This window comes from Mesitornis unicolor, unplaced genomic scaffold (genome assembly GCF_000695765.1).
Source record: "Mesitornis unicolor isolate BGI_N332 unplaced genomic scaffold, ASM69576v1 scaffold1465, whole genome shotgun sequence".
Lineage (NCBI taxonomy): Eukaryota > Metazoa > Chordata > Aves > Mesitornithiformes > Mesitornithidae > Mesitornis > Mesitornis unicolor.
This window is the reverse complement of record NW_010187282.1, coordinates 1-11,836: the sequence shown is the minus strand read 5'-3', so window position 1 is coordinate 11,836 and position 11,836 is coordinate 1. Positions and strand designations below refer to the sequence as shown.

General features: G+C 38.7%; 1 protein-coding gene across 1 annotated transcript in view; it reads left to right on the top strand.

The window, feature by feature from the left end:
• LOC104541328 (plasma membrane calcium-transporting ATPase 2-like) overlaps nucleotides 1–10,561 on the top strand; it is a gene marked incomplete at both ends in the record, with an annotated part of 34,934 nt that extends 24,373 nt beyond the window's left edge. The window contains 3 exons of the mRNA XM_010185372.1: nucleotides 505–630; nucleotides 8,958–9,083; nucleotides 10,529–10,561. Of these exons, the coding sequence (XP_010183674.1) occupies nucleotides 505–630; nucleotides 8,958–9,083; nucleotides 10,529–10,561 (285 nt within the window). The remainder of the gene's footprint in view (nucleotides 1–504; nucleotides 631–8,957; nucleotides 9,084–10,528) is intronic.
• Nucleotides 10,562–11,836: the final 1,275 nt, after the last annotated feature.

Here is an 11,836-nt window from a genome sequence, read left to right as displayed (position 1 = left end):
GGGAAAGCCCTATGCTTCAGCAAACAGAAAGAACTTTACAGGAGGTCTGTGTGTTCTGTGTTTGAACTGGCAAATTCCAACTAAATACCCATTCTGTCAACCAGCAAAGCTCCCCTGGACTTGGGTAAGGAGCTTCCTGGGGGGAAAAGAAGGAAGCCAGCTGGGCTGTTTATCAGCCACTGTTAATTGCTACAAGTCTGATAGAGAAACCTTAGTGTCATGTTAAAAAGAGTACTCTTCCAGACAAATCGCAGTGATTACTACGTTCATCATATGTTAAATTTGATGCATTCTGATCCTGTGATAGCCTTAGGCAAAAAATACTGGCCCTTCCCTATAGGCTTGCAATGATATCGCTGATACAGACTGATATCAGTACGTTTGCTTTCATTGTACAACTGTAGTTGTTGTTAATTGTAATTTTATAATACAAATAATTTTGTCGCTATAAATACCATCTTACTAAACCACTGTGTTTTTCCATTGCCATGTTCTTACTGAAAGGTGATCTTCTACCTGCGGATGGGATCTTCATTCAAGGAAATGATCTGAAAATTGATGAAAGTTCTTTAACTGGAGAGTCAGACCAAGTCCGCAAATCTGTTGACAAAGACCCAATGCTGCTGTCAGGTAAATCTGCCTGAATTCTCTCCAGGTTATGTTTTATGCACCGCTTTGTTAATTTTGTGTTTTGTTTTTCCACACCGTCAGGTTTTGGTAACCTAGGTACAACTGATCTGTTGAAGACAGGCACTGTTGTCTGTGTGCCATACGAAAGACGTGCTATTGATTTTATTGTGTGCAGTCATTTCTGATGATCGTATTTATTTTATGAAGTGAGAATTTTCAGAGGAAAAGGAAAGGATCACTCAGGGAAATACCAATTGCTTCAATTCACTGTACGCTAGTTTTAATTTAACCATTAAATTTCAAGGCCCTAAAGTTTCTGAATGCTTGCTTTGTGTGTATACTAGATAAAGAAACAGTGCACTTAGAAGTAAAAGTATATACTCAAATATTACGGGCTTGACTTTTATAGCAAATTCAAGTGACTTGTAGTTTTTGTATTTTGTAATACAATTCCGTGCAGTAAATCAGTTACATGGAACGTGATTTTTAAAATTCTGGTAGAGTTTCTAAATAGGTGGGTGGTCAATAGATTCCAGCTGGGATGTGACTGCAAAATAACAGCCCGCTGATCTCAGAGCTGTCACCACTAACCTGAAACAGTCATTTTCAAATTCATTTTTGGACTTTTTGTTCATGGAAAGGGTTCTTTTTGTTGTCTGGTTGCCAACAGTAATTCCAAATAGAAGATTCATGTTGCAGTGCAGCAGGTAAGTACCCATTCCTGCAGAAGCCCTGCCCCATCCTGCCTCGCTGAGCTGGTGATTCCCAAGCAGCAACTGCTGGGAGATGATGCTTTTGCTCAGAAGAGCCGAGTAGAGACAAGTAAAGATATGTGACAGTTTTTATTGAATTAACAGTACAAATCCTTTCCAAACTTAAAATCAGATCACTAATTCACCGACTATGAGATTATGAGCGTCTGTTACATAAGTTATGGTAAAAAACCATCAGATTTCAGCTAAAAGTTGGCCGCATCATCTTAAAAAGAAGAAACTGCTAGTGTTATTTGTGGACCTGCCATGGCCATGGACTTCATAAGGAAGGATAACAAATATTAGTGGAGTAGCTGCAAATTCCGGAGGCTGCATTTCCACAGAGAAAACACAATTAGGAGCTCAGCATTTACAGACAACGCACAAACAGAAATGTTGAGTAGTGGGGACGGTGCCACTTTTGAGTTCCTGGTGTCCCTCCGGACCCTTGGTGTGCTGTGAGATAACTTAAGGAAGTGGTCTGACTTTTATGAGTAGTGTATGAATCTACTGGCTTATTTTTGCTAGATTGACAATGATTTGATGTATCCCAGTAGTGCAGATATTTAGACTTAACTTGATTGTAGATCAGGAATTCTCTTGGGGATGCTTTCCACTGCGTCAACAGGGAGGCCTGCAGTGGTGTTTTGAGGAAGGGTAGCTCGCTGTTGCTGTTCCTAACGAAATTTATAACCCAGTGTTGCCCTCGAAATATTTATGCCATTTTTTTTTAATTTCTTCTTTTCTTAGCTGATTGTTGTGCTGTTCATAACTGAAATATTTTTTTAAAGAGAGAGTTTTAATGATGGTATTTTCTTATATAAACTTCTATGATGAAATGTCATAAACTTACAGCAATTAAAATGTTCTCGTGTTGAATTCTAGAGGGTTTCTGTTTACGAAGTTTCAATTCATTCGTGTGTTCTCACGTATTCCTAAATTGAATTAGATTAAATCTTTTTTAATACCTATAGATTTTAGTGGTGGCTGTGAAACATGAAGCTATTGCTCTGAAAGGCATGGTGGGAACAGAAAGGGAAAACTGTCAAGTTGGGAGAAACGATGCTTTTTTATCTTGCTTCCCAAGACTCAAACATCTTTATCTTGATCATCTTTATCATGATCTTCATCATGATCAAGGGAGTGGAGCATCTCCCTTCTGAGGAGCGGCTGAGGGAGCTGGGGCTCTTTAGTTTGCAGAAGAGGAGACTGAGGGGAGACCTCATTCATGTTTATAAATATTTAAAGGGTGAGTGTCACGAGGATGGAGCCAGGCTCTTCTCGGTGACAAACAATGATAAGACAACGGGTAACGGGCACAAACTGGAACACAGGAGGTTCCACTTCAATTGGAGAAGAAACTTCTTCTCAGTGAGGGTGACAGAGCACTGGACCAGGCTGCCCAGAGAGGTTGTGGAGTCTCCTTCTCTGCAGACATTCAAAACCCGCCTGGACGCCTTCCTGTGTAACCTCATCTGGGTGTTCCTGCTCCGGCAGGGGGATTGGACTGGATGAGCTTTGGAGGTCCCTTCCAATCCCTAACGGTCTGGGATTCTGTGTTTTACTACAAAGACAGAAATTTCTCTTTATGTTTTTACTGCAGAGTTAAATCAAGTTTATACTCTTTATTTTTTCTCTGTTAATATGTAATCCCTATTGTGATTACGGAGAAGGTGAAGAATTCATGAGGTATTTTAACAAGCACCGCACATCCCTTTGTTCTATACTTATACTAATGAATTTTCACTTGAGCTGTGTTAGAAAATCCCTGATCTCTCTTTGCTCGGGAGCAGAGTTGATGATTTGAGATTCCTTCCTGCAAAAAACCTATCTCCTTCTATAGATACAGTGCAAGGTTTAATCTCAATGATGGAGAAGCCGATGTGCCCACTGGAAATTGTTAGGATCCAAAACCAGGAACCTGGAAACAACCATCCATGTCTTTCAGGGAAGATTTGTCCTGGTTTAAAAACTGAGTTCCTGTTGGGTGTTAGCCTAGACCTGTATTTGTATAAAACTTGCTTAAAGAAAACAAACAAATGAACCAAACCTGCAAGTAAACAGCAAATAGACCTTAAATTTTCCTCTTATCTTTGCACCTGAAGACATCAGTAAGTTATCTCCAAGCAGACTTTTGGAATTTAGACAAATGTTGTCAGGACGCTGTTTGCCACTGTTCTCCCTTAATCATCTGTTGGAAACGTAAACAGTCCAGGTTTGGCAGAAAAATAACTGGAAAAAAGGTAACATTTGAATTGTTTTGTGAGTCTGAGTTTGGTGAAAGATAAACGCCCAGAATCAGGAAGGATTCTTTTCACCATTGTCACCTGAAACAAGATTTTTTAAAATATTCAATCAGTTTCAGTGACATAATTAAACTAAATGAGTTTCTGTGCTTAATGTCCTGTTTAATCATCCAGATAGCCATTACTCTACTTGAGAAGCAATTCTAGGAGTACAAATGCTGCCTAAAACAGATGGTTCATTTCCATCTGCATATAGCACATTGGGTACCACCTAGGAAGGCAGAAATGGAAATGCAGACCCTGATATACCTGAAACCAAAAGAAGCCGTTTCTTTCCCATAGTTCCACTCTAAATGTGTCTAAAGCTTTTTCCTTCTTTTAGTTCATTAACAGAGATTTGCATCTATAGTGTAAAGATATTATAGCATAAGCTGGACTCTTTCAGGCAGTTCCTGTCCTTCTGGAGCTGAGGGCCCAGCACTGGACACAAGATTGCAGCTGTGGTGTGAGCAGGGCAGAGCAGAGGGGCAGGAGAACCTCTCTGCCCTACAACCACCCCTTCTCATCCAGCCCAGGATGGCGTTGGCCTTCTTGGCTCAAGGGCACATTGCTGGCTCATGGGCATTGCTGCCACCAACACCCCAGGTCCTTTCCAGCCACTCGTCCCCTGCAGCGTCCATGGGGTTATTGCAACGCAAGTGCAGGACCCAGCCCTTGGCCTTGTTGAAGCTCATCCCATTGGCCTCAGCCCATGGATTCAGCCTGTCCAGGTCCCTCTGCAGAGCCTTCCTACCCTCAGCAGATCAACACTCCCTCCCAACTCAGTGTCATCTGCAAACTTGCTGAGGGAGCACTCAATCCCCTCATCCAGATCATTGATAAAGATGATAAACAGGACTGGCCGCAAAACCGAGCCCTGTTCAAAGTTCAAAGTTCAGAGACATCCATGATTCCTAAATGCGCAAGTTTTGAATACGAGTCTGGCCTCAGTATTGCGTGCAGTGAAGGATTTTGAGGTGCTATGTGATAACATTGTAAAAAAATACTTTATGAAGCTTACTGTTCTTAAACCTCTCCCCCAGGTATTTAGGTTACTAATTTGATTAAGGTAGGAAAGAGTTACACAGAGGAGGTGAACTAGTGTAGTTTCACCGAACTGAGACTGACTTTACCCTTGACTACTTTATCCTAACTTTGATAAATGCATATTTCTATCAGTGCACAGAATTTGAAACAAATTAAAGTCAGCTTTTTTGAGAACAAATAAACAGCAGAAATCTCTTGGTCATGGTGCATTGTTAGGTTTTGGAAATGAAAAGGAAGCTTGATTAAGGAATCGGGTCAGTTATTGCCTGGAGAAATGCAGTTCTGATTCTGCCTTAATTCCCTGCCAGAAAATATTCCAAGCTGGGCTTCTAGCACAGTTGAAATGTTCAGAACAGAGCAGCTAACGTCAAATGTTCCAAGTTAATTGGATATGTGGAAATTACCTGTAGATGAGTTGTGTCTGGAAAGCTCTTTTCTTGTTCATAGAGGGTATTCTGATGGTTGGTTCTCTGTATTGCTTGCTTCAGTCACCTCTTAATAACTGCAGTGAGTACAATTGTTTGCAAATGCAGACAGAGAATTTTTGTTCTATGCTAGAAGTAGCATAACACTGTAAAACCCTCAAACTGGCATGCTCTGGTTTCCTTTTCTTATTTTTTCAGCCCTATTTCCAATGTATTTTAGCAGTACTGTACTAGATTTGGAGATTTCGGAGCAGTCTCATGTTGAGTTGCATTTTTGTCTAAAAAAGTATCTGCTGTAATAAGTTCCTTATCTGTTTGTCTCTTTTCTTACTTAAACTGGACTTGTTCCTTTTCTATGGTGGTATAGCCACCATTTATCAACTGCAAATCAAATACTCGGCATATGAAAAGTTGTATTTCACTATTATTGAAGAATTAGTCTTGAGAGGGAAAGAAGTCAGTAGAGTTGTTCAACATGGAGATGGAAAGCTGGTGGGTGGGTGGGTTTTTTTGACCGAAACTGGTTGTGAAACATAGGCGCACATGCCATTTTTGGAGGATGTATCTACCCACCTTTGCAGACCAATACAGAAGATCCCTTCAAAACAAAACTCAGGAATGCTGAAAGGAAGTCTGTACGTAAAATATGGTTTTAATGGTTTTACATCTTGCAGGAGGTTCTTCTAGATTTCTGAGTTAAGCTTCAGATGTTTTCTGTTTTGTCCGAACTGATACAACTAAGGCTATCCTGGTGTTTAAAGATCTTTTCTGTTCCTTTAGGCTTGAATGTAACTTGTATTTTGTTGTTTGATTTGGTTGTGATGCTTTGCTCTGTCGTGTGAAAGAAAGCACATGGCTTTTTAAGGAGTCAAATTTTATCTCTGAAAGCCGTAGGAACCGTTCTCAATGCGCTGAGAAGGTCTGCGACCTTTTCTCTTGTTTTACATATATCTGTTAGTGCATTTGTGGTTTTATTTGGCTTATTTCTGCTGAAATTTTTTCAGTGTCCTGATGAGATGTCTGTGCTCTCAGATTAGGCTTAGTGTTGACAGATGTTCTCTCTGTTCTGTGCTTCTGTTTTCCTTTTAAGAACATGAGAGATTTTGATTATTTCGAGAAAGATATTTTGATTATGAATAGATAGTTGCATTGCTTAGTGTGTTCTAGGATAGCGACTGGATGAGCAGTAATAAGAAAATGAGATTTTATTTTTTTAAATGGGTTGTAAGTTTGCTTGTGTATAGATAGAGATAAAATACTGATCTATTTATCTGTTTCTTTATCTGTTTAAGAACACAGGTCCGTGTATCTTTCCTTTTTCAGATTTTGAGCTAACTGAGTGAAATGAATGTTATGTAGATGAGGATGAACCCAGCAAAATGCTTTTTAAAAAGGGAGGGGAGAAAGGCTTTTTCCATGGCCATTCAGGTTTAGTAGATCCGGATGCCCAATAAGATTCTCCAGCAGAAATTAATTATACTCCCCATTTGCTCAGTGCAGCAGGCTCATAATTCAGTTGTTTAACAGGCATTGTGCAGGAGTCTGCGGAAAGCTCGTCTGATGATCTCTTTTTATGATGGCTTCAGGTGTGCCCTGCTGTGGCACATTGCAGAACTGCAGGCCTCAGTGAGCGACTTCACTCGAGTTTCCAATACTGAGCGGTAATTAGTGATGGTAATTAGCGATGGAAGCGGGGAAGTGATAGAGGCGAGATGGTTGAGAAGAAGCAAGCCAGAATTCTTACCTCATTAGCCACAGAACTGTTTAGGACGAGTCAGTTAATGACTCCACCTAATTAATGCTGTTACAGAATGAGTGAAATGGTGATGTTGTCTTAAGGAAAGTAAATGGAGAAGCTCACACTTATGGCAAACTTGATGATTGTAACTTTTGAAATGAGGTGAAGATCTAAGGAGCAGTAGATTAAAACCCAGCAGAGAATAGTAGTTTGTCACAAATGCTGCAGCGACAAGGCAAGGATTAAAGTAAATATTGTAAGTGGTGTAATTGGTTTATTATCATAATGGTCAAACTGTTCAGTTGGCTTAAAGACTTAAACCAGCAAACAGCTTCAAAAGAAGAGTAAAAATGCTTTCCTTTTCCACGCCCCCATGCTCCCCCCAATAAAAAGTACAGGGCTGTGTCCTGGTTCCATCTGGTCTCATTCTTCTGATGTCCCACAGCTGCAAGTGGAATAAATTAATTAATTTAAAACTATGGCACCTAGGATTAAAACCAGTTGTTAACCAGCAGACTGCTTTGTGCGCAGGTTCTAGTTAACCACGTGTCCATCGGTTGTTCACTTGGGGTTAGAAACGTGTTTGTCTTCTCTGTATACGATGTTTTGTTCTCCAGGCCAACGTTTGTGTGTTGCAGTTTGTTTTCATCGTATCCAAAATATTTCCTTCTTCAAATAGAGGGAAGAGTACTTTAAAAAGTCTCTAGCCCAGTAAGCTTTCAATCCAAGCTTGCTCTGTAACTTTATGTTAAGAAATGGTTGCTTTTCTTCTGTGTTCTCACAGTGACTTACACTAAATAAGTATAACATAGTTTTCTTCCACTAAAGGATAAAATATAGAGTCTGTTTCAATTAATCTATCTATTAGCAGGTTTTGGTCATTATGTATTTGTTTTTCACCTGGTTCATAGAAGCACTACAATCTGCTTTATATCTTTTAAAATTCACTACCTACTAAGGATATCTCTTGAAATATTTTAAATACTACTTCAAGAATGAAATTTTTAGATTAAGACCACCTGAAATGAAAAATTAATCACAACTTGATAGCATCCTTGCCACGTTTGTTGCTATGCTTCAATGGCAGGGGGCGTTTTTTGTCATAAGCTTTTATTGAATGGCCTTAAATACTTCATAACAAAAGATTGTTCTTCAATTTCAGACTTGTTTTAGAAATAGCCCATGTGAAATTGTGCAGACTGATCTTTTGCAAATCCTCTGTTATAAAATTTTTCCAAATATGAATCAGGCGGCTTCTGGTCAGTTCTAGGAGTTTCTATTTGCTTGTGTTTTCACAGCTCACAGCAAAAGGTTTCAAGGAGGCGATGATCTTAGATGCACCTAACACTTGGTTCAATACAGGAATAAGAGCTGTAAATAAACAATTTCCATACAATAAAGCAGGAAAACTTTTCAAAAGGAATTTACTTCATATAATGCTCTAATTACCTAGTTAAACAAGTTATCCTTCTCGGAAAAACTTAATGTACATTTGATTTGGTTTAGAGCAATAGAAATCTCTGTACATACTGAATTTGTTTTCAAGTGTAGGTCAGAGTCCTCTTGCTGTTTGGGAATTTCTTGATTTGATTAAACATCCCTTTGAACATTTTTCTCTGTATTCATTTCTCAAGTTTGAAGATGTGAAGTTGTCCTCAAAAATATTTTTTCTATGCCTGTAAAGCAGCTGTAACTGAGAAAAAGGAGAGAAATTGCCTGCATGTTCTGACTTCATTTATTTAATAGTCTTGCAAGTTACAAGAATTAAGTGTGGGAAGCTAAACTGTTACCTTCCAAGATTAGGGAAACGTAGTTAGGGACAACATTTCTTTGAAAAAGGGCATCTAATGTGTCTGGTCAATGGATGTGCAGCCTAGAGCTGCGGTACAGCATCCATTTTTGGCTGAGAATAATAAACAAGAGGGATTATATTTGGTATGGAATTATATTGGCCTCAATATCGAATTTTGAAGTGTAATAATCTCTTCAAGTCCTATAGTAGAAGTCTAGCATGAAGTATTTAATGGTTGTTCTTGGTAATTTTTTAGCTACATGTAACTTATTGTGTGATTTTTCTCAGGTACTCATGTCATGGAAGGCTCTGGACGAATGCTTGTAACCGCGGTGGGTGTGAATTCTCAGACAGGCATCATCTTTACTCTGCTCGGTGCTGGAGGAGAAGAAGAAGAAAAGAAAGATAAGAAAGGTAAATTTTGCAACACATAAGGATGCTCCGAAGAAAGCTCTTGAGCTTTGAGTGGCCAGAGCTCTCCTCCATTCGTGACAAATAAATACGTTTGTAAAAATTTCCTTTCTTTTTTAATACGTTTTTGTCATGACACGTCACACAGAAAAACAGCAAAAGCTGTTAACCAATAAATGCATTGGATAACAAGGTGTTTTTCCAGTGTGAAACTGCAGGCTCTCAGCACATAATTGAATGCAAGGGATACGCGGGCGTACTCCCATTGCCGTGTGTTCTTTGCATAAATCCAAAGTTGCCAAGGTTTTGCTCTTGTGCATTTACATCTCTGTAGTAGTTCCTTTTTTCAGGAAAAAAAAAATGGCCATGGAAATATAGTCTGTCTTTGAGCTTCCAAAATAAAACACAGATAAGATGTGGCTTTTTGCCAGCCTAGTTGTTTAATGTCAGTGAGGGACTTTAGAGGCATTTGAATTTCTTAAGGAGTAAAGGTCAAGCTAAGAATAGTAAAAGAGAAGAAAGTAGCAGTAAATGTTAACAGGCAGTTTAACTTCTTGGTGTCCTGTATCGATTAATGAAATCTCTTTAGACGTTTAACCTGATTACAGGGTGGTGTCATCAGCAATTGCTACTTCATGGATTGCACACTAAGCAGAAATGTTTAATGTGTGTCCTTTCCGGTTGTTGTTCAGTCTCGTTTCTTGTACGTGTCTGCTTTCAGAATTCTGTTCCAAGTTGGTTCTAAGAGTATTTATTTTTTCAGGCATAACGAAAGGGCAATCAACGTGGGGTTTTTTTAGACATTTCCACTCTTTTTAGTGGTTTTCACTATTAAAAAAAAAGAGTAGTTATAGCTTCACTGAACATTTTAATCAGTGTCTGCCAGGCAGTGCAATTCCACCTTTCTTTTCCATTTCCATCCTTTTAATTTGAAGCTGCAGTTAAGAAGGCTAAATTTAAATGGCTTTCATGACCTACAAATTCCATTTCTGAATATGTTCAACAAGCGGTTGCACTTGACTCCACGTTTCTCCGAGGAAATCCCATTTTACTTGATGACAGACTTGATTAAATGTTTCCAATTCCCCTTCTACACAGAAATGCACAGTATCTGCTAGGCATGGTAAGTTCTAGGAACGTTAAAAGGAGAAAGGCCAAAACTTCCCAAAGTAAAACTCTTTGATGTCAGACTAGCTTTGAACAGTATCTTAGAGTTTGATCTTGCTGTCCTTGAGAGCAAGACCCCCTAAATTCATTTTCTAATGGGGCTAGCAGCTTTGTGCTGGTGCAGATTGAGGCCCAAACTCAAATAACGTACAAATAACTCAGTAACTCAATCCATAAACCTGCAAGTCTCTGAAATCCTGCCAGTTGTAAATGTTTGTTTCAGACATATCTGGGTGTGTGGTTTTATCATTCATTAACATTTTGTAAAAATCGCCATACAGGTGTGAAACAGGAGGATGGACTTCAGCTTCCAGGTAGAGTAAGAATTGTACTGCATCAAATGAGAGGATGGAGGCTCTTAGCCAGCAAGCTTTGGTGCAAATCAGGGTTGAATTAATGATTAAAAGAATTGTCTTTGAATCAGTCCAGTTAAATTAAGGAATAATTTCAAATCAATGGAATTGTTCCTGGCAACCATTTAAATGTGCATGCATTGTTGGTGTTGCAGATCTTAATGTTGAGCTTGAATAATCAGTTATCCTCCAGAAGTAAATTATAGTATATTAAACGTTGAAATGCATGTTTTGCTGTTAGCAGTTCATGCTGTGCTGGTTAGTAGGAGTCTCCAATTGGAATAAGAAATAAGCACGAGTAACCAAAACAGTTTAAGTTATTACCTTCACAGTCATCAAATTTGCAATTGAAATTTTTATTAATGCAGTTACACGGGGTGTGTTTGTAAATCCTGTGTGCTGTTTATTTTCTAATCTCAATTTGTAAATAAAACAAGACCAGTTTTGGCGAGTAACGAACCAGTACAGTGTGGAACAGTCACCAGGGGTCAAGTATTGAGGAGGTACAAGAGTCTCGGGTCAGGATGGGTTATAGGACTTCTGTGTTTATTGGGAGCTGTTAACCAACTGAAACAACCCTAAACTTATTTGATCTGTTATTAGTAGAGACTGATTTTCTGAACTCTTGTATATAAAAAATGGTAAAACCTTCTTTGAGTTTTTCACCTTCCTGTTAGGACAGATTGCTTGACTGATTTCTCTAACACACAGGTAACTGCTGAAAATAAAAAGAGCATTTTTCTTTTCCTGGTATTTTTTTTTTCATTACACAACAAAACAGGCAGTTCCCTAACGTCCATTATTTGGTATTAAAATACCTTATCATTCTCCACGAGAGTCTGTATTTCTTCTACAATTCCAAGTACAATATTGAAAAGTTTAATGTTTCTTCTCAGATCAGTGTGCATACTCACTAGGTTATGGCAGGGCAGAGATTGAGCCAGTGTTAGACTGGGTTGTATCAGCACGAATACACCATAAATTGCCACACTACATGAAATACAAAATGCGTAACGTTGTGTATGCTATGTAGTATGTTGCATATTTTAAAACTACCCATGCAGTGCGTAAATTCATTAACTCAAGGGAAATATTTCAGCCATGTGCATAACACACTAATTATTTTTTTTAAAAAATTACACACAGAAGGACCAAAGCAATGTACATCACACTGTGTACAGTCAGTTCCCACCAACTCTGTGAACTTCCTTAAATGTCTTTCATATTTATTATTAT